We start from the raw sequence: 24,040 nt of genomic DNA, 5'->3' as shown, positions 1-24,040 counted from the left end.
ATTAACTTATCTGTATGTTTTTGTGAGGTGGGAGGAGACCAGAGTGCACAGAGGAAACCCACGCAGACACGGGGAGAACATACAAACTCCTTGCAGATGTTGACCTGGCTGGGATTCGAACCGTGAGCCAAGCGTTGCAAGGTGAGAGTGCTAACCACTATGCCACTGTGCTGCCCAATATAATAGTGCGTTTCACCCGACTTTAAGGGCTGGTGCACACCACAAGAGCTTTTTAAACACTAGAGATTTGAAAAGCTCTTGCTAATGCAATGTTATGGGGGATTGTTACAAAATCACATTACTCCAGTGTGCACACTCACATAACATTAGCAAGAGCTTTTAAAATCACAAAGTGCTCAGAAAAGCTCTTCTGGAAGGGGCGTAGCAATAGCGGGTGCAAAGGTTGCGACCGCATCGGGGCCCTTGGGCCTGTGGGGCCCTCCCTCAACTACAGTATTAGCTCTCTATTGGTCCTGTGCTCATAATAATCACTTCTACAGATACTTTGAATAGTGGTTATTATTAACAATCTGTTCCCCATCCCCTGCTTGCACCTCTGACACTGTAGTTGCCATTGGCAGGTTTTGGTGCGCCATATCAAATGTTATGTATAGAGTGCTTGGGGGGCCCCATTGTAAAACTTGCATCAGAGCCCACAGCTCTTTAGCTACGCCACTGTGTTCTGGTTTCTGGTGTGCACCAGCCCTGAGAAGCATTGCTATAAATAACATGAATCATATCAAGGGTATCAGATCTTGTCTGAATATCAAGAAATAAACAAAGGAAAAGCTTTATACTGGTGACATTTCCAACCTTTTTAAATGACATTTCTACAGCAGTATCTCCATTGAAGTTGAACTTGGCAACGGCATCTCCATACTCCAAAACTTGCACTGGTGAGGCCTTCCGTGGCTGAACTTTCTCTGTCGGTGGTACGGCCTGCAATGGCAGCACTAAATTAGCCAGTGGAAAGAAATATGGCTTCCATATTGTCATATTGGTAGAACAATAATACCTCAATATACGAAATGGGAAAGATTCCCATTCTTCCATGATGCTCTCCTTCAAACCAGTTCTGGTCTACCTGCTTGTAAATATAAACTATGTCTCCCTTCTGGAGGGGCAGCTCTCTGTCAAATGATAAAAGCATGGCAGTGTTTACTTATCAGTATTTTAAACAGAACAGGTGCAGAAACTATTTAAAAAGTTCAGAAGAGATAAACTTAAAGTAGAACTCCAGTCAAAGCTTTTGTTTCATAGCTTGAACGGCACGGGAAAAAGTTAGGGCAATGCTAAGGAAAACAAAAACAAAAAAATTGCCTGACTTTTTTTTTTTTTTTTAAATTAAGTATATATGTAGGTTTACTGTGAAACCAGATTAACCTCCCTGGTGTACGATTCTTTCCTGATTTTACAGTCTAATGCTACGTACACACATGCGACAACGATCGTTCGTTAAGAACGACGAACGAACTTTTAATTGATGAAAGAACGACCTAAGTAAAGGTAGTTTTAAAAGGTGTGTAACGATCTGATCGTTAGAACGAACGTTACATCACAAAAAGCAACTATTGCGCCTGCGCATAAAAATGAGAAGTTCCATGGAGAAATAGTGAAATGCGCATGTCAAGCCTAGTACGAACGATCGTTTCCAACGATGTACTACTTTTGCAAACGATCGTCGTTGGGAAAAATCCGCCGAGACAGAACTTTCTTTTGTAGCGATTTGGCTCGTTCGTCGTTTGCCTTAATAGTCGGTGGTTCGTTTTTTGTAACGATCGTCGTTGGTAAAGATCGGGGAACGATCGTTACAAACGACTATAGTCGCATGTGTGTACGCACCTTAAGAGCAGTACAATTTTTTCATTAGCTTTTAGAGCCTAAAAGCAAGAAAACAATCATACCCCCAGAGAGCCTACAGCAGCTCCTGAACTTACTTGCCTCCCTAGGATCTAGCACTGCAATTCATCCCTCCATCCTCCAGGTGGCACTGTAACCCTTTAGTAAGATTGCCGGCCATCATCATGACGACAGGCAGCAATCTCACCAGAGGGATCCAGAGCCTCCAAGGCCCGCAAGGAGAATGACTGCCGACGTTTGGAACTCAGGAAAGTCAGGATCGGGGTTACCGCTCTACGCTGTGGATTTCCGCTAAGGAGGTTAAAGATTTGTACACATGTAGGAAAAAAGTCAGACACGTATTGTGACTCGATCCCTAGGGTGACCTTTCAGGGCAGAGTACTTTACAGGTCTGTCTCAAGGCAACTGGAGAGAGGAGGGTGAAGGAGGTTATGCTCAGGACTGAGCCAGAGGGGTAAGTAGGAAAACAATACCTTGGCCTGCACTTGGCTGAGATGATCGGACATTTCGAGAACTACTAGGCCTACTGTACACACTGTAGATTTCCTAATCTGGTGAGTTGTGTGGATAAGTGTATAGTAACTTGCCCAAAAAGTCGGAGCTAGACTCCAGGTGAAAGACATAGTAATGTCCTAACTGCACTAAACATTCCAGCTACTTAATGGACAGCAGCTTTGGAAAAATATATCTTAATGTCTTAAAATTCATTGTTTGGCTATCTGCTGTGGTCTACCACTAAACTACATGTTGGGTGGCCGTACACACACTAGGTTTTTAGCTGAGATGGCCCAGACCAACTGTACAGGCTCATTAGTCAAGCCTGTGCACAAGGCTAAATACTGTAGAGGCAAGCCAAATCAGCAGCCTTAAGACTGGCATATACTGTAATGGGTGCCGCATCAGTCTACGAATCTGAGGCGGTACTAACGCCACTGTGTAGCCGGCTATAGGGACTGGGATGTGTGCAATAAAAAACTGTTGCATGTGGTCCAGAGCACTGGCAAGCAATTCAAACGGCATGCTATTGTATGGAATAGCCATGGTTTCCTCATCCGGTTCGAATGCAGGGAAACATTGCATATTTGTAAGTAGTGGAAACGGGCCCTACAGGCTTAGTTCCACTGGGTGCCGTGTCCATTTCCAAATTAAACCCAGCGCCCGTGCTACTATGGAGCCACACCCAATGGCTATAGGAATTCAGATGGGTGCTACGATAAACTGCTGCAAGCCATCCAGAATTACACCAGCATGCAATGTGGACGGCATGCCGGTGTCTGAATAAGCAGCGTTTCCCCATCTAGCTCACATGCAGGGAAACGCTGCATATTCGGAGTGAGTGGCGACGGCCCTAAAAGGCAAAATACCTTTGCCATTGCCAGGAGTTCTTCTTTAATCTTCCACTTTAGGTGTGACAACACTAGCCAGCGTCATGAATAAGAATAGAAACTGCACAGTTAAAAGTCAAACAATCAAAACTATGGTTACATACTTACTTTGGAGACTGCGCCTTAAAATCAAACTTTGCTCTTGCTTGTGTCATCTAAAAAATAGAGCAGGCATGAACAGTCATTTAAACGAGGAATGTAATGATAATTGCACAAGGGTGTCCCTTAAAAGAAAATATGTTACAGCCACAATCCACATGGAGTTGAATTAGTTGGTGTCTCATAATGATGTTCTTAGTACAGACTCGAGCAGAAATCTTCATAATTAATTGCCCTTATTGGAGACACGACTCAGAAATATCAATGGCTAATTAAACTAGGGTGAAGCATATAGATAGATATTCCAGTTAGATTTGCCGCATGTTAATACTTTCAGGAGATAATGATGGAAAAAATTATGCAAAACACCGCTTTCATCTACAGAATTTACATACTAGAGTTACAAAGCGTCGCCTAAATACATTGCTACTATAGCATGGTGGATCTATAGCAGCTGCTGGACATGGGGAAATGCACGTGAAATATGAATTATTCATTCCTCTCTTTTAACTTTATGATAAGAAATGAAGCAAATATATCTTTCTTGGCGGGGCGCACGCAATTAATATCAGTGATGTACAAAAAAGAATTTCAAAGCTGCACTCCAATGTAATTTAATTAAGAATAATAGCAGCAGTTATTCATATGGGACTATATACATCTTGGTTGGCTCAAATTCATATTTTTTTTTAGCATGCTGCAGGGAGGGGGAATGAGCAGAGTATCCCTAAAGCTGGGTACAGACGTCAGATAAAAATCATTGGCAGACGAGGAATCTATCTGCTGCATAGGTTTGTCATGCAGGTTTGAAAGACTGATCATTCTAAAGGTGGCCACACACCATACAATTTTTTAAATATCTGTTCAATTTAAGAATTGCAATCAATTTTTCTAATTGTAACATTTAAAAAATATGACCAATGTACCACACACACGTAAAATTTTTCCCCAGTTATGATAAAAATGATTGGAAACTGACAAAATTGCTTGGGTGTGTATATTAATAAATTGACAATCTAACACACACCATACAATCTTTAAAGAGAGTCTGAAGCGAGAATAGATCTCGCTTCAGACCTCATAGCTAGCAGGGGCATGCGTGCCCCTGCTAAAACTGCCGCTATAGCGCGGCTTAACGGGGGTCCCTGTCCCCCCAAACCCCCTCCGTGCAGCGGGGGAGCGCTTCCTGGTTGGGGCAGGGCAAACCGCCGCAGCCCTGCCCCATGCGCGTCTGTCAGACGCGTATCTCCGCCTCTCCCCCGCCCCACTCAGTCTTCCTTCACTGAGAGGGGCGGGGGAGAGGCGGCGATGCGCGTCTGATAGACGCGACTGAAGGCAGGGCTGCAGCCGTTAGCCCTGCCTCCAGGAAGAAGAATACGAGCGACCATTTTCCGACCAACTTTTGCGGGGGGTGGGTTGGGGATGAAGGGACCCCCGTTAAGCCGCGGGATAGCGGCGTTTTAGCAGGGGCACACGTGCCCCTGCTATATATAAGACCTGAAGCGAGATTAATGGTGGCCATACATGGTACAATTTTTCAATTAGATAATTTAGTTCGATTATTCTGTTAGATCGAATATAAAGATTTTTCCAGCACGTCCGATCATTTTTCCCGAAAAAACGGGATAATCGTTCGAATTTCTTGATCGAAAAAAAATATATTTTCAACTTTCATTCAATTCGATCATTTAGATCGAATAAACTGGAAAATCGAACGTTTTTATTGTATCGTGTATGGGCACCATTAGTCTCGCTTCAGTGTCTCTTTAAGGTGGCCATACATGGTACAATTTTTCAATTAGATAATTTAGTTAGATTATTCTGTTAGATCGAATATAAAGATTTTTCCAGCATGTCCGATCATTTTTCCCGAAAAAACGGGATAATCGTTCGAATTTCTTGATCGAAAAAAAAAAAAAATATTTTCAACTTTCATTCAATTCAATCATTTAAATCGAATAAACGGGAAAATTGAACGTTTTTATTGTATCGTGTATGGGCACCATTAGAAAGATTGAATAAAAATATCTAGTATTCCGGATCGATTAAGAAAACGGGAAATCCGATTGGATTTTTCAGTCGAATAAAAAAAAAAAGCTTTCAATTTTTTCGGGAGATCCGATTGCTTTTATCGAATTGCCGTAAAATTGGGTCATTTTATTGTATCGTGTGTGGCCACCTTAAGGCCGTGCACACACTAACAACGCATGTCGCCCATCAGGTATCAGGATCTGATCCACTTGGCCGATATTGCAGGGCCAGGCTGCACACACGCTATGGTAGGGGGTTACAGAGGAATGTTGAGCGGCGCAAGTGTGACATCAAGCAGTGGGTGGGGGAGCGCCGCGAACAATGGGATTGGTGTCGCTGCGGGTGAGTAGATCCGCCCAGCAGTTCGCTAGCAGGTTGTGGGTCATCGGCTGCTGTATATACGCCTGATTATAGGCTGAGGCGGTTGTTACTGGCTGCCTTAGCCGACTTAAGTCAGGCGTGTGTACGAGGATTTAAAGTGCACATGCTGAAGATCAGTTCATGCAAAAGACCGGAGAAATGCTTGTGTGTGTGCAGATCCCACATGGATCTGCAGATCTTATTGTTTAATGAACAATCACCTGCAGATCCGATCCACTGCGTTGGGCATGAAAGATCAAGACACAAATATATTTCAGCTCTATCTTTTGAGATCGAGCTTTGATCTTTTATTTTCCAAAGACTTATCTGATGTCTGTACCCAGCTTAAGAGATGTAACAATACAGCAGTCGGTGTTCCTTAGCATACAGTATAGCGTCGATAGACATGAGGTTATTATAACTTGATAAGGCCAGAAACAGATGGCTTAACTCATGTCTATCAAACTGTTTCAGCACACCTTGAAAAAAACCCTACTGTCTGGATACGCCTCACTGCACACAAAAAGTTTAAAGGGGCACTACAGCGAAAAACTGTAAAATTTAAAATATGTGAAAACATATACAAATAAGAATTACCGTACATTTTTTCCAGAGTAAAATGAGCCATAAATTACTTTTCTCCTATGTTGCTGTCACTTACAGTAGGTAGTAGAAATCTGACAGAAGTGACAGGTTTTGGACTAGTCCATCTCTTCATTGGGGATTCTCAGGGATATATTTATTTTCAAAAGCACTTAGTGAATGGCAGTTGCTCTGTCCAACTACCAAAAAACTGTAGCGAGCAGGGAAGCTGGCCAGCATCTTTGTATAAATCCTTTTTTAGGGAATATCTTTATAAAGAGATAAAAGCCTTGCTGAGAATCCCCTATGAAGAGATGGACTAGTCCAAAACCTGTCACTTCTGTCAGATTTCTACTACTTACTGTAAGTGACAGCAACATAGGAGAACAGTAATTTATGGCTCATTTTACTCTGGAAAAAAACGTACTTCTTATGTGTCTATGTTTGCACATATTTTAAATTTTACAATTTTTCGCTGTAGTGTCCCTTTAAGGAATTAAAAATGACATTCCTTTTTGCAGTTTTTCTGGAGCAATTGCTGGACAGGAAGTGCTTGATTCTGTATCTAACACAAGGTGAGAAAAGAGGAAGTACTTAACCGCTACATACTGCTGGTATGCTGGCCATAGGCTATTAGCCATTTTTAATAGACGAGATGTTCGAGTCAATGTAAACATTGCATTTCACAAAATGATATAAAGAAAAATAAGGAAATGTCAACAGATCATCAGACCACATTGGTTCTCCATAATGCAGCTGTAAAGCATTTCCTCTTCACCTAGCCTAGGATAGACACAGAAGCAAGAAGCTCTTCAATCTCTGTGTTGCAGTGTGACCAGGGCCGGTTCTCTCATGAAGCAAGGTGAAACATTTGCATCAGACGCAGAGATTACAGGGGCAGCGTTTTTGTACTGTGTTACAGCATGCAGTCAGAGTAGGAGAAGAAGCAAGAGGAGAGCGAGATGAAGAGGTCATCATTGGGGAAAAGCAGCTTGTTGTGCTGTGTGAGGAGGCTGACAGTGAGTGAGGGGGAGGCAGGAGAGCAGCAGTGTTTCAGTTGACTTGTACAGCAGAAGGGAGGAGGTGGCACTACAGTCCTGTCTGAAGAGGAATGGAGTTGCTGAGGGTTAGCAGTTCGTTTGCCAATGCTGCAGCATGTCATGTGAGGACATTAAATGAAGCAGAGTAAATGGTCAGGTGTTTTGTGATCATTCCAAATCAGGAGGGGGGGCGCATCCTCACAAGATTGCCTCAGGCAGCAAAAACTCTAGAAGTGGCCCTGAGTGTGACATAATAAAGCAAAAAGTTATAGACTCAAACAGAGGGCGAAAAAAGCAAGGATTGAACTACTTAAGGGATCTACCATTTACCGTACTACAAATATACTGTATTTTCCAGTACAACAGTGATTTTACCATGTACTTGAACTTGTAGAATAAACACAAAAAAACGCTATTAAAGCTGGTATTAAACCCTAAACAAACTAAAAACAAAAAACATTTATAAGATCATACCAACTTCATTCAACTCCTGAGGATTAAATACAAAATGGAATACATAATAAATGTGATAAATAGAGGAAAGCATCATTAATAAAATATTCTGCTGCAAAACAAAATTACATAAAATCTTGATCATATTTAGCCATCAAATGAACCTTTGTACACAAGAGAAGTCACCACGAGTTGCTGTCCGCCATGTTCTGCTCATGGAATGCAAACTCCACACGCTATCAACGCAAAACCTCACTTTTGTTGAAGTAAAAATAAAAAAATAAAGCAATCTTCATCACAATGGCTTGATATTTCCCAAAGAAACAGCAAACACCAATTTAAATTTTTCATGATTTACTGAAGGATTTCCTAAGAGAAAATGCTATAGGCACCATATACCAAGTTTTAAATGATTAGCCATTTTATTTGATAAAACATCTTTGTGAGAGGAGCTTGGCTGCAATTCAGACTGACACTAGCTTTTCTCCGTTTATTGCCTGATGAAGCAGGACTGTGCCCGTGAAACGCTTTGCAAATTAGAGCTACAAATGTTATTTTTGTATACTAAAAATAACAAGTTTATGTCTGTTTTTTCTCAGAGGGAGGCAAGTCCACTAACTTCCCTGTTTTAAACTGTTTTTAGACGTTTTATCCTATTTTGGCGCCTCTGTTCATACTTCTACAGTCAGTGTGTGACCTAAGGCTGTGTAGCTTCGTACCTCGCTAAGTGGCATAAAACAAAAAGTGACGCGGTTCTGATGGATATTCAGTTTTGTTGTTAAAATCTATCATCAATATTCAGTGGTACATGGCAGCAAAATAATCAATAATATTTATTTGGATCAGGGAAATTATTGGTCAACCAAAGATCCTGTAGTATTCTCAACAGGATGTGACCAAAAATAACATGATTAGAATGCAGTAAAAATGGAGTGCCACAGTGCAGACACATTTGGCTTATCACAGGATTCTGTATGGAACAGACGTTAAGAAGAAACGTTCACTATGAAACATACTGTAAGCTGTGTCTATAAATAAATCTGCTTGTGTGATTACGCAGACCGTGTCATCACGGGAGAGAAGTAGGAATCGTCAATGAGATCCAAGTAATTCAGAAATGCAAATGCTAATTTTATGCAAATGTATCCAGCTTTAAAAAAAGGACCAAAGGATAAAGTACCACAGCTGCAGTATCTGACTGGATCAACTGCATTGCCTCAAAATGACTCGCCTCTCACTGACCATCGCTAGAGATGAGGGAATACTTGGGCTACGTTCACAGTAGCTGTTGTGCGTACAGGTAGTCCCCAAATAACGAATGAGATGGGGACTGTAGGTTCGTTCTTAACCTGAATCTGTTCTTAAGTTGGAACATTGTGCCATCTCTGTCCCTTGTACCTCCCCTGTGCCTCTAGTGTCCCCCTCTGTGTCACCTCTGCCCTCTATACAAGTGTAAAAGCCATTTTGTTTTTGACTTTTTTTTTTTTTTTTAATCGATTTTCTCAGTCCAATTTGAACAAAATGTTTTTTTACTTGTTCCCATGGAAACACAAAATCCATGCTGTTTGTATCGTTCGTATGTTCGGCGGGTCATTCGTATGTCGGGCGTTTGTAAGTCGGAGACTACCTGTACTTCCCACTCTCTGCAGCTAATTATACATACAAGAAGATGTATATTTGGTGTCCTCCTGTCTACAAACCAGCGTATTGTTGTCATGCATTAAAATAAGTGATATTTGCGATACTGGGTAGAAGATCGCAGCTTGGTGCGAACTGAAAAAAAAAGTTTGAAGAGGCACATTGCAATAGTAACTTATAACAGCGGTAGACGTGGCAATACTTACTGTTCCATACCGAGGTTAATTTGATGGCTAAATAACAAAATTACTTTAACTATGACCGCTTCACAAGAAACTGTAATTTTAGACGTTTCCAGAAATGTATTATTTTTTTTCTTCAATAAACTGGATGATCTAAAAAGAATCACAGTAAACAAGTCAATAATAACATTAACTGGTGGTCAAATAATAGTCAATGAGATGCAAATAATTAAGAGTTCATGCAAACATGTTAATTGTATGCTGCATAAATTTGCATACAATTAAAAAAATCGACATCAACATGGAATTATTAGCATATGATTGGCCATCCCCGACTCCAACGTTTTGCAGCTCTGACACTTTAGATGATGCTTTCTTCCATGTTTTGGAATTCATTTATAACTTAATGCGTTGTGTTACATATTAAATAACTGGGTTATTAGTAGAGGACTGTGTTAACACCAGACTTATATTTTACCATGCTGGGGAAAATTAGAGTCTAACCTCAACACTATTTGTATAGAAAAAAAAGACTGTTGAAAATATCAAAGTCACATTACATGTTTGGAAATGGTGACAACAAAGTTGGATACACAGTGTAGATTATTATGCTTTTGGGTTTATAGAATGTGCCAGCATTTTCTGTGTACTTCTACAAGTGTATTACGTAATTACAGGTTATCGAGCCAGCACATTGAATTAAACCAAATCCTAGTTGTGAACACAAAACAATATTCTTTAAAGCACCCCTAAATCCAGGAAAAAACAAGGGAGGGCTAGATTAACTTGTCCTGAAAAGCCGGATACTGCAGTTTGTCTTTAGGGTCCCTCCCATACCCCCGAAGTCAATGATCTTCCAATCACTCCAAAAGTTTCTCCCAGCAGTGACAAGCGATTCTGAACGGCATATGAGTGCTTGCGGCTGAGCGCTTCTTTTTGCTGCATTCACTCAGGCAAGCGTAGTTCAGAACATCTCGTCGTGGGGGAGGAGGGGTGTTGTTGGGTTGGATTTGTGAGAGGCCCTCTAAAGGAGTCTGTTGAAGTTGATGAGGACTAGGGACAGGGGACAGGAGGAACCCCCAAGAGACAATGCACAACATCAACCTTCTCAGGGTAAGGTAATCTAGCCCTCCATTGGCATTCTACAATGTTTTCTTCTTAGATTCAGGGGTGCTTTGAGTAGCGGTTTACTGAAAGAGTCGGCTTTGGTTTACATTAGTTCTAAAAACAAACCCAGTTATATTTCTGATTTCACAACAAATTACAATATATAGCACGTTATTAGTGAATGTTAGTCTTCACAAGCAGCAGAGGTTAAAATGTATGACAGCAGTTAATTCAGACACGAGAGATTGGTTAGTAGCCACAAGAAAACATGCATTGGCCTACTTATACAAAAGCCAAAAATAATCATCTCCAAAAATCACATAAAATGTAAACATTTGGAGTAAAAGCAATGAGCGGTAGACCATGAAGGCATGCAATGAGCACCGGAGTCTGCAGCAGGCATGCTGATAGCAAAGCTCTAGTTATATATGGTTCCCTCTACCAGCCAAATTAGATATAAGGCAAATCAATGGAAATGCATTCTCTTCTAGGCAACTAATGATTGGCTACAGTGAATGATGGACATGGACAATATGGATTTGGGCCAAGCAGCAGCCTAGTGTCAAGAACAACAGACCTCAGACCGAGATCTCCTTTTTGAGGAATCGTCTACTTTAAGGAGGTCTCCAAACCGCTCATTTGTGATAAACTGGTGGTGTGATGGGACAATCCCAGTGTGCCTTCTAGCAGCAATATCAGCTTCTTCTTGCTCACGTTTAATTCTCCGCTGATCCTCTAAAAGTTTCTGAGATAAAAATGGCATTATTGGGCTTGTGAATCACCTGCCTAGCCACACTGCTATTAAATGATTAGAAAATAACCGGCAATAGTTCAGAATGACTGCTCAACCCCCATATTGTAAGCTCTGCATAGGCCCCAGAGTAGCACATTACTAAGCTTCTCCATGCACGCGGGCCAGCAGAAACGGACCAGCAACTCCGCACTATACTACAGAACACGCACTGTATTACGGATCGATACAACGAAGATAGCAGATCAGTGACCACATTGTGCATCTGGACCATCATATTCTTAAAGGACACCTGAGGTGAGAGTGATGCCATATTTATATCCTTGTAAACAATGCCAGGTGCCTGGCAGCCCTGATGATCTTCTGACTGTGTCAAAACCCTGAAACAAGCCCATGGCTAATTCAGTAAAACCTTTGTTGTTAGCTGTATCAGAGTACCTGATCTGCATATGCTTGTTCAGGGTCTATGGCTAAAAGTGTTAGAGACACAGGATCAGGAGGACGGCCAATCAACTGATATTGTTTAAAAGAAAATGTATCACTCTCCCCATGGGTTCCCTTTAAGCTAAATACACATTAGATTTTAGGTGTCTGAAACATCTGGGTGAAAATCTACCAACAGTACAGCTATTCCACAATGGCCCTGATGCACTATATGCCAGTAAAGTAGCCCTGCACTGGAGATGCATGGCAATTTTACAGGTACCTACGCTGTGAGAACTCCGCCCATAAACCCATTAGTGCCATGCGCATTACCGGGTGAACATGTGAGTCGCTATAGTAATGCACATTACCATAGCAACACGCACATTAACCCAATATCATGCATGGCGCAAATGAGTTGACAAGCGGTATTCTCATGGCGTTTGTGACAGTTAAATTAACAGGGTATAGTGCATTTGGCCCTATGTCACTGACAACACTGTTAGTATTCTGTCAAATTGGATCACTAATGACTGGTGCTACTGTTATACATTTGTAGTCCTGCTTGCAATGTGCTCCCCACTCCATAGAACAGCACAGGCTGCCCAGCAGATGCATGTATGTCTGTGTATCATTCCTAAACAGTCACCCAAAATCATAACGGACAACCAGTCATAACGGACAACCATTTCTAGCAACAGTCATTGAAATTGTGGGGATAACAAAATGAAGAGTGGTTACTGATCTGTTAATTTTTCCTTTTGTGAATTCCTGAAAAATGTTTTGTAGTGTAACGTTGAGCGGTCAATCCTTCTGATGTATATTGGGTTATGTACCCTTTACACTTTAAAACGCAAAAAAAGAAAAGAAAAATGAAAAACAATAAAGTATGCCTTTAAAATGAAAAGCTGTTGGGAACAATCTCTGCCAATCACCCTTACTTATTTTCCTGGAAAAAGAAGGCTGCTTATAAGTAGATCAGCATCCATTACCATTCATATATTTTGATTCCAATTTACTAAACCATCGACTGACTGGAGATTACTGGAGAAGATAAGTGGATCCCGGAAACCTGACCTAGATTTACTCTAAACAGTCTCTTTCTAGGTAGTAAAGGTTTGTGCTGCAAGGATAGCTGAAATGTTTTTAGGAGGTATTACATTAATTTTTTGTCCAAGAAATGCAGGCTGTCCTGGATTAACAAGAAAAACACCCATATCGTGTGTTGGATGTGTGCTTGTTCAGGTGACTGCAGTCCGAAGAAATACCTTCAGTGGCCCTTGTTATTTTATGATTCATGGCAGGGTAAGAGCACTTGGGACCGGATTCAATTTCTCAAAACAGTATTTCAATAAAGCAACAGCAAGCAAAATAAGTACTCAAAGCAGGTGCCTCAAATTTACTGTTGGTTCAAATAGTGTATATACTTGCAGATAAGCCTTCCTCCCCCCTACTTTTCCATTAGAAGACAAAGAAATAGCATGATCTCTGAATAAGCCCACCCCAACTTGGTCATCTTACTACTCCCTTAACCCATTAGCTGCTTCAATAGAGTTATTCCGACAAGTGCACTGATTTTGACCTCAGTCGGCAGAACTACTTGTGCTGTAAATTCTTGGAATGCTTTGATCTCTCTCTACCAGCAGAAAATATAGAAACTGAAAGCAGAAGTCCTCTGTTATGGTCTCACATTACCTCCTAGTGACAAGTGCCCATACATTCACATTACAGCAGTACTAATTAGAAGCTAGGAAAAGTAACAAGTAAGACATAAAAAATGTGCTAAAATAAATTGGCCTGGAGTACTTGCAAGCATCTAAATAAATTGGCTGCTAAAGGGTTAAAAGGCTATGTCACCTAATCGTGCCCCCTAAACATCCATCTTATGCCACTTGACTGCTTAGTAAATTGGCCCTTTGGCATCTTCTGTCTGCAGACAGAGAGTGCTGAATTCCCTGCAGGTGTGCTGCTGCAAAGTGTTGTATGCATTTGCAATGAGTGTTCTATTAATCTGAAATAAGCCTGCAGTCTTCAATCAGAGTAGCACAGGACTGAGTAGTTACTATTCATGGATTCTGCAGGTCTGCTCTCATTGGTGGATGTCCACATAAAAGCCTCTTTCTCTTTAAAAAGACTCTGTAACAAAATTTTCAGCCTTATTTCTTCTATCCTATAAGATCCTATACCTGTTCTAATGTGGTCTGTGTAACTGCAGCCCTTCCTAGTTGCACAGTGGCTGTATTATCTCTGTTATATGATCTAATCTTCTCTCCTCTGTCGTCTTTGTCGGGCTCAGGCATTCAGGCTGGAATGTGCAGCTCTGCTTGTGATAGGATAGAAGCTATACACACCCTCTCCGCGCCCCCTGCAGGCTCTGTGTGAGTCACAGACTGAGCTTCTCTGAGCCTATCACAAGCCATGTCTTGTTTATTAACACTGCCTAAAACTGGCAATTACAAGCCAGGTTTGCAGCAGAGAGTAGCAGAAAAAGCACAGAGGAGCCCAGGAGAACATCATGAATAGAATGGTATGCTTTTTATTGTAAGAATTTTAGAGTACAGATTCTCTTTAATCACTTTGCCTGTGATAGTAGTCAGCTTACAATATGGCTGCATTACTGGGTCTTGTATGGTAACAGTTTGTTGCTTTGCATTGCATCTTTGTGAGCATGTGCTATCCCTGCGCTGGTGAATAGCAGGGTTCCCTCTTGTCTTGTCATGTGGACATACCTTAGCTGCAGTAGCTATTGGTGATGCTCCTCCTAGTCCTGCCTGTCTAGACGTCGCCATCACTGCAGATGTGATTGGCAGACACTTCTAGCCCTGCCATATGGACGTTACGCTCCTTCCGGTTTTGTCCAGTATTGTTATTTCTGCGTGGATATTTATAATCGTTTTGGTAGTGATTGGATTGGTAAACGTCCCTTCTGGTCTGTCTTTTGGGGTGGTTACCAGAAGCTCAGAGCTGCGGTCGCTCTGAGCAATCTTCCTCCTTTTGTCTTGTCTACCTACTCCTGCTGTGATCTGAGTTGTTTCCTCCGCAGTGCATCGGACACAACTTCCTGATATTGACCATCATTGCCTGTCTTTGCCTAGTGGGTTCAGGTAGTAGCTCTGTCTTTCTTCCATCAGTTCCCATACCTTCCGTACTTGATGGCCTGGGTGTAACTGAGTGCTGGGACGACGCATTTGTCATCCCTCGGTGAATGGCCACACACAGTGAAGCGTGCAAAGGAGATTGGGGTATAGAGACCGAACCGAAGGTAGGGAATTTGCCAGGCCTTACACCCTGTATGGTGAGTGAGCACTGGAGCTTGCTTATGGCCCCCATCCACTATGCACAGTATGCACTGGACTCCCCAGGGCCACCATGATAGTTGCACATTGAATTTTGCAGAATCTACCTTTTTGCTCTATCTTTGATTTCTTCTGCCTGGGCTCTGCACGACTTTCTCTTCTTTCTCTTCTTTGGACAACTTGCAGCAGTGGCAATGGTATAGTCACAGGACGTCAGGCTACACCTTATTGGGTAACCCCACCCCCCATCTCTCCTCTAGCAGATAAATATGCGTGAATTCATGGCTTTCACATATGGATAAGCTGCCCGCTAACTTTTGTGCTTATTTTTAGGGGCCAGTGTTTACAGTACTCTGTGGTGTTTCACTTTTCACTCAATGGGTGCAGAAAATGTATGTTGTAGATAGAATGAGAAAAACATCTCCTGTGAGAAAACGCTGGAGAAAGATAATTAAATCAGGACTGCCGTTTTAAATAATTCTGGCCAGGTTTGTTAGATTGCTTTTGTTCTCTAATGATCTCCAGTCCAGTTGAAATTTAGTAAATTATGCTGCTTTTGCTGAAACACTCCATTGATTCATGCTAATTAAAAGGACACTTAAGCCAGTAATAAAAAATTAGTTTTTCTTGCCTGGGGCTTCTGCCAGCCCCCTGCAGCAGTCCCGTGCCCTTGCAGTCACTCACGAAGCCTCCGGTCCCTTACACCAGCTAGTTTCATTTTCACTGACAGGCTCCGACAGGGAGTCAGCGGGCTTTCTGCACCTAGGCGGACCTGGCCACGCGTCTCCTTCATGTTCCTGTCCTCAATAGCATCCTGCAGAGGCACAGGACGCTATTGTGGACAGGAACGTGTAGAAAAATACGTGTGGTCAGGCTTGTTGGGCCTGTCAGTGAAAATAAAACTATCTGGCGGCAGGGGACCAGAGGCTCCGTGAGTGACTGCGAGGGCACAGGGCGGCTGCAGGGGGCTAGTAGAACTGATTTTTTTATTCCTTGCTTAAGTGTCCATTTAGCAACCCAAGCTAGACCAGCACAAGCTCAAGCTGTATCATATAAGGGGAGACTTTGTTGTGGTTCTGACCTAAGTATTTATGATACACTGATATACAGACCTACAAGAGCAAAGATGAAGCCCTCAGTATGCACAAGTACCTTGGTAGCTTAAACACTTTTTTCCCCCTCGCATTAACAGTGGCTGGTTTTCTAAATCTATAGATTTCATATTTTAGAAATCAGTACAACTTATTAAGAAGTAAACTAGCTACATACATAGCCCATCTGTAGGTTTAGATATCAACAGTGCATAACCGCTTTATTGCCTAACAAATCTGTTTGCTCATTACCCCCATTGGACTTTAGGTGTGTAACCTCCCATACATGGCACCTAATCTAATCATTACAACACATTAGGGAGATATACCAGTGATTACATTTTGTCATATTTTGTGATTTGGGAAAGCTCCGTTCCATCACTGCGTTTCTATTCTGAAGCATGACTATGCTGAATTCTCACTTCTTACTAAGTTGTATTTTCGCTTCTGACTATCATATATTTTCGCTTCTTACTATGTTGTATTTTCACTTCTTACTATGTTGTATTTTCACTTCTTACTATGTTGTATTTTCACTTCTTACTATGTTGTATTTTTACTTCTTACTATGTTGTATTTTCACTTCTTACTATGTTGTATTTTCACTTCTTACTATCATGTATTTTCGCTTCTTTACTATGTTGTATTTTCATTTCTTACTATCATGTATTTTCACTTCTTACTAGGTTGTATTGTCACTTCTTACTATGTTGTATTTTCATTTCTTACTATCATGTATTGTCACTTCTTACTAGGTTGTATTGTCACTTCTTACTATGTTGTATTTTCACTTCTTACTAGGTTGTATTTTCACTTCTTACTAGGTTGTATTTTCACTTCTGACTATCATGTATTTTCACTTCTTACTAGGTTGTATTTTCGCTTCTGACTATCATATATTTTCACTTCTTACTATGTTGTATTTTCACTTCTTACTATGTTGTATTTTCACTTCTTACTATGTTGTATTTTCACTTCTTACTAGGTTGTATTTTCACTTCTGACTATCATGTATTTTCGCTTCTTTACTATGTTGTATTTTCATTTCTTACTATCATGTATTTTCACTTCTTACTATGTTGTATTGTCACTTCTTACTATGTTGTATTTTCATTTCTTACTATCATGTATTTTCATTTCTTACTATCATGTATTTTCACTTCTTACTAGGTTGTATTGTCACTTCTTACTATGTTGTATTGTCACTTCTTACTATGTTGTATTTTCATTTCTTACTATCATGTATTGTCACTTCTTACTAGGTTGTATTGTCACTTCTTACTAGGTTGTATTGTCACTTCTTACTAGGTTGTATTTTCACTTCTTACTAGGTTGTATTTTCACTTCTTACTAGGTTGTATTTTCACTTCTTGCTAGGTTGTATTTTCACTTCTTACTAGGTTGTATTGTCACTTCTTACTAGGTTGTATTTTCACTTCTTACTAGGTTGTATTTTCACTTCTGACTATCATGTATTTTCGCTTCTTTACTATGTTGTATTTTCATTTCTTACTATCATGTATTTTCACTTCTTACTAGGTTGTATTGTCACTTCTTACTATGTTGTATTTTCATTTCTTACTATCATGTATTTTCACTTCTTACTAGGTTGTATTGTCACTTCTTACTATGTTGTATTTTCATTTCTTACTATCATGTATTGTCACTTCTTACTAGGTTGTATTGTCACTTCTTACTAGGTTGTATTGTCAATTCTTAATAGGTTGCATTTTCACTTCTTACTATCATGTATTTTCACTTCTTACTATGTTGTATTTTCACTTCTTACTAGGTTGTATTGTCACTTCTTACTAGGTTGCATTTTCACTTCTTACTAGGTTGCATTTTCACTTCTTACTAGGTTGCATTTTCACTTCTTACTAGGTTGTATTGTCACTTCTTACTAGGTTGTATTTTCACTTCTTACGATCATGTATTTTCACTTCTTACTAGGTTGTATTTTCACTTCTTACTAGGTTGTATTTTCACTTCTTACTATGTTGTATTTTCTTTTCTTACTATGTTGTATTTTCTTTTCTTACTATAATGTATTTTCACTTCTTACTATGTTGTATTGTCACTTCTTACTAGGTTGTATTGTCACTTCTTACTAGGTTGTATTTTCACTTCTTACTAGGTTGTATTGTCACTTCTTACTAGGTTGTATTTTCACTTCTTACGATCATGTATTTTCACTTCTTACTAGGTTGTATTTTCACTTCTTACTAGGTTGTATTTTCACTTCTTACTATGTTGTATTTTCTTTTCTTACTATGTTGTATTCTCTTTTCTTACTATAATGTATTTTCACTTCTTACTATGTTGTATTGTCACTTCTTACTAGGTTGTATTGTCACTTCTTACTAGGTTGTATTTTCACTTCTTACTAGGTTGTATTTTCACTTCTTACTAGGTTGTATTTTCACTTCTTACTATAATGTATTTTCACTTCTTACTAGGTTGTATTGTCACTTCTTACTAGGTTGCATTTTCACTTCGTACTAGGTTGTATTTTCACTTCTGACTATCATGTATTTTCACTTCTTACTAGGTTGTATTGTCACTTCTTGCTAGGTTGTATTTTCACTTCTTACTAGGTTGTATTGTCACTTCTTACTAGGTTGTATTTTCACGTCTTGCTAGGTTGTATTTTCACTTCTTGCTAGGTTGTATTTTCACTTCTTACTAGGTTGTATTGTCACTTCTTGTCACCGACCTCAACTTCAGGCCTGTGGCACTAATATCGGTTATCATGAAGACCCTCGAAAGGGTTGTCCTGTCCTTCCTGAAGTCCTCCACCACGGCCCTTCTTGACCCTTTCCAGTTTGCGTACAGGGCAAACAGGTCCACTGATGATGCCATCAATATCTGTCTGGAGCTCATCAGTGACCACCTGGATAGGCCAGACTTGTATGCCAGAGTACTCCTCCTGAACTTCAGTTCGGCCTTCAATACCATCTGCCCACGCACACTTCATGAGGGTCTAGCAGCACTCGGGGTCCATTCCACCCTATGCCTTTGGATCATAGACTTCCTATCCAACAGATCACAATCTGTCAAACTGGGTGATATCTCCTCTCAACCTCGGACCACTAATATGGGGGCTCCACAAGGCTGCGTCCTATCTCCGATGCTGTTCTCCCTCTACACGAACAATTGCAGATCCACAGCAGACTCGGTCAAGGTTATCAAATTTGCAGACGACACCACTATCGTTGACCTTGTCACCAATAATGACGAGAGGCCCTATCGTCAGCAGTTAGACAGAATCTGCCACTGGTGCAGGGAGAATAGGCTGGTCCTGAACACAGCAAAAACTGTGGAGTTGATAATTATATTTCAGGAAGCATGCCCCCTTACTACTACCAATCCAGATTGATGGCACTGAAGTGGCGAGAGTAACCAGTGTTCGCCTCCTGGGCACCACCATCTCAAAGGACCTGAGATGGAGGGCTAACACCAGCTCCACCCTGGCAAAGGCCCAGAAAAGACTCTTCTTCCTCCGCCAGCTGAAAAAGTTCAGCATGCCCCACCAGGTTCTCACAAGATTCTACTCTGCCACCACAGAGTCTATACTCTGCTCTTCCATCCTGGCCTGGTACGCTGGTTCCTCTGCCAGTGACAGGCGCAAACTCCAGAGGGTCATTAGATCAGCAGAGAGAATCATCGGGAAACCCCTCCCGTCACTTGAACACAAGACTGCGCACTAGAGCGCTGAAGACAGCCATCGGCTCCTCCCATCCCGGCCAGGGCTACTTCAGTCGCCTACATTCAGGGCGGAGATTCTGGGTCATCCCCACCAGGACTACGAGGCACCGGAACTGATTTTTTCCCTCCGCCGTCAACCTCCTGAACTCATCTTATGTTCCGCCTCCACCACCTCCTTTTTAGGTTCACAGTCTGGCCCTGTCACCGACATCCTGTCTGCCTGTAACTGTAATGGCTTTAGCTGCACTCATCTGCACAGTTCTCATAGTCTGATATCGCGATCTGAACTTACTTTCTTGCTACATGCTCCTGTATTATCTTGTCAATGCTTTACCGTGTATATCTCCTGTATATTGCACTATTGTCGGTTATTTTTCTTCTTTTGTCTTTGGAATTGCTGAGCTCTGTATGTGCCAAACCCAATTCCAGGCATGATCCTGTCATACTTGGCGAAATAAAGATTCTGATTCTGATTAGGTTGTATTTTCACTTCTTACTAGGTTGTATTTTCACGTCTTGCTAGGTTGTATTTTCACTTCTTGCTAGGTTGTATTTTCACTTCTTACTAGGTTGTATTTTCACTTCTTACTAGGTTGTATTTTCACTTCTTGCTAGGTTGTATTTTCACTTCTTGCTAGGTTGTATTTTCACTTCTTACTAGGTTGTATTTTCACTTCTTGCTAGGTTGTATTTTCACTTCTTACTAGGTTGTATTTTCACTTCTTGCTAGGTTGCATTTTCACTTCTTGCTAGGTTGTATTTTCACTTCTTGCTAGGTTGCATTTTCACTTCTTGCTAGGTTGTATTTTCACTTCTGACTATCATGTATTTTCACTTCTTACTAGGTTGTATTGTCACTTCTTACTATGTTGTATTGTCACTTCTTACTATGTTGTATTGTCACTTCTTACTATGTTGTATTTTCACTTCTTACTATGTTGTATTTTCACTTCTTACTATGTTGTATTTTCACTTCTTACTATGTTGTATTTTCACTTCTTACTAGGTTGTATTTTCGCTTCCTACTAGGTTGTATTTTCATTTCTTACTATCATGTATTTTCACTTCTTACTAGGTTGTATTTTCACTTCTGACTATCATGTATTTTCACTTCTTACTAGGTTGTATTCTCACTTCTTACTAGGTTGTATTTTCCCTTCTTACCATGTTACACACAATGAAATCTTCTGTCAGATTAACGGACAAATCGATTTCCGATAGGTCCGATCTGATTTCTGATCGATTTTGTAATCACTTCTATACAAAATCGATCAGAAAAACGATTTGAAATCAGATCGGGCCTGTTAGAATTAATCAATTCAACGCATATCTTATGGAAAATCGCATTGTGTGTACCAGGCATTTCAGGCCAACATGGAAATCTCAGTTGAGATACCTACAGAACATTTCACAGTACAGTGATCTACATGAAGGCTCTTCAACATTTTATTTTTATTTATTTTTTTTAGACAGAAACGACTCTTTTACAGAAACTAAAGAAAAAGTGGGTGCTCTGATCTAGCATAACTAGATATCTAGATTTTACTTATTAGGATTAGCCCTAAAATGTATTTAAAAACAAAACAGATTAAAATGTTTACCTATTTCATATTTTGCAGTTCTACCTGCTGCACTGCTTGGTATGTTTTTATAAAAAAAAAAAAAAAAAAAAATGTTTGCTTTATCCTGTGCAGTGCATATAAAATCTATGGTAACTATTAAAGAGAACCAGAGACACCCTCATGTATTTTAACATATATATCAATGGGAACATGACAGTAAACCACTACCCTGCTTTTTGTTTCATTCTTCTCTGCTAAATCTGCCTGTTATCAGCCCTGATACGAATCCCCGACTGAGCATTTAGTCTAGCTTTTCCCAGAATGATTATAGCTGAGTCAGTCTTCTGTGATGTCTTTTCAAGCCCAAGCCTGCCCCCTTGTGGCTCTGCTTTGCTGCTACAAGGATAAATAGCAGCAAAGCAGAGCCACGGGGGGGGGGGGGGGGGGGGGGTTGCAGACTTGGGCTTGAAAAGACATCACAGAAGACTGACTCAGCAATAACCATTTCGGGCAAAGCTAGACTGAATGCTCAGTCGGGGATTCTTATCAGGGCTGATAACAGGCAGATTTAGCAGAGAAGAATCAAACAGAGAGCAGGGTAGGTGTTTACTGTCATGTTCCCATTGATATATATGGTAAAATACATGAGGGTGCTTCGTCTCTGGTTCCCTTTAAGGCTTAAAGGGATACTGTAGCGGGGTCGGGGGAAAATGAGCTGAACTTACCCGGGGCTTCTAATGGTCCCCCGCAGACATCCTGTGTCCGTGCAGCCAGTCACCGATGCTCCGGCCCCACCTCCAGTTCACTTCTGGAATTTCTGACTTTAAAGTCAGAAAACCACTGCGCCTGCGTTGCCGTGTCCTCGCTCCCGCTGATGTCACCAGGAGTGTACTGCGCAGACACAGACCATACTGGGCCTGAGCTGTGCGCTCTTGATGACAACGCAGGCGCAGTGGTTTTCTGACTTTAAAGCATCGGTGAGCGGCTGCGCGGGCACAGGATGTCTGCGGGCGACCATTAGAAGCCCCGGGTAAGTTCAGCTTATTTTCCCCCGACCCCCCTACAGTATGCCTTTAACTATCATTTACCAGGTCAGGTTTCATGTGTGTAATGTTAAAGGGATTCTGTAGGGGGGTCGGGGGAAAATTAGTTGAAGTTACCCGGGGCTTCTAATGGTCCCCCGCAGACATCCTGTGCCCGCGCAGCCACTCACCGATGCTCCGGCCCCGCCTCCAGTTCACTTCTGGAATTTCTGACTTTAAAGTCAGAAAACCACTGCGCCTGCATTGCTGTGTCCTCGCTCCCGCTGATGGCACCAGGAGCATACTGCGCAGACCAAAGACCATACTGGACTTGTGCAATACACTCCTGGTGACATCAGCGGGAGTGAGGACACGGCAATGCAGGCACAGTGGTTTTCTGACTTTAAAGTCAGAAATTCCAGAAGTGAACTGGAGGCGGGGCCGGAGCATCGGTGAGTGGCTGCGCAGGCACAGGATGTCTGCGGGGGACCATTAGAAGCCCCGGGTAAGTTCAACTCATTTTCCCCCGACCCCCCTACAGTATCCCTTTAAGAGGTTTACTTGTTAAACCAGCAGGTGATGATATTAAAAACTGAAAACTAAAATTTTTGGGATGTTTCTGATTTAAACAATTTTATTAAAAAGCTCAATTCCATATAAAAGATTTACTTTAGTTTTGAATAGTGTGGTAAAGGGGTTAGAGTCCAAAAAGTATAGCAGAGGCAGCAAGAAATAAAACATTATTTGTAAAGTTGGGATACAATCTCAGACAGGTTTTTACAGCTCCCTCATTTCCTGTTCCTGGGACTAATTAAGCCAAAAGCTCCACCCAGAGTCTAGGGACAGGAAATGGGGTGCAATCCATCCATTGGAGACACAGACAGCAATAAAACCTATCCAAATATATACCTTTCCACTCTAAAATTAAAATAAATAATAAAAATGATTTAAAGTTTTTGGAATTTGGCTTTAAACAGTTTTGAAACTGTGCAACTTATTTAAGGATTTACATGTGAAAAAGATTTAGAATTTTTACCTTACAATGTTGAATTTATAGCCTTTTTTATTACACTTTTGAAATGTAAAAGGTTTTCAAGGCTTTAGAGTTAACATCTGTCTTTGGGCTTCCTCCTCCCATAGTGCTCTGGCACGAAAAGCATATATTTCACCCACACCTATGAGAAGCACTGGCTATGAACCCCTTATCTGACAAATGATTGGAAATTAAATTAATGTAAGCCATGTGGGAATACCACAATAATCCTTAGAATGGCACGTGCACTCAATAATAATACTCAGTAGTTTGCAGTGCAATATATGTGTGTAGCTCTTTAGTCTTGTATGCTGTCTGGGTCTCTGTTCGGAAAACTTTCCTGTTATAAATAACCCATGTGACCACGACAAGAGGAGAAGACATTTCCTCAGTGGGCACATGGAAGACAATATCACA

At 41.0% G+C, this 24,040-nt stretch overlaps 1 protein-coding gene across 45 annotated transcripts in view; it reads right to left on the bottom strand.

Moving 5' to 3' along the window:
• The window catches only part of SORBS1 (sorbin and SH3 domain containing 1), a 351,749-nt gene that overhangs the window by 34,003 nt on the left and 293,706 nt on the right, over nt 1-24,040 (bottom strand). For 41 of the 45 annotated variants that reach the window (XM_068258094.1, XM_068258093.1, XM_068258095.1 and 38 more), the window contains 4 exons: nt 11,315-11,482; nt 3,354-3,400; nt 1,016-1,130; nt 814-939 (listed from right to left, as the gene is read on the bottom strand). In XM_068258094.1, coding sequence (XP_068114195.1) covers nt 814-939; nt 1,016-1,130; nt 3,354-3,400; nt 11,315-11,482 — 456 coding nt within the window. The remainder of the gene's footprint in view (nt 1-813; nt 940-1,015; nt 1,131-3,353; nt 3,401-11,314; nt 11,483-24,040) is intronic. The other 4 variants (XM_068258106.1, XM_068258119.1, XM_068258129.1 and 1 more) reach the window with 1 other exon arrangement.

The sequence above is a fragment of the Hyperolius riggenbachi genome, chromosome 10 (genome assembly GCF_040937935.1).
Source record: "Hyperolius riggenbachi isolate aHypRig1 chromosome 10, aHypRig1.pri, whole genome shotgun sequence".
NCBI lineage: Eukaryota > Metazoa > Chordata > Amphibia > Anura > Hyperoliidae > Hyperolius > Hyperolius riggenbachi.
The sequence above is the reverse complement of the archived record's forward strand: the minus strand, read 5'-3'. Positions and strand labels throughout refer to the sequence as shown.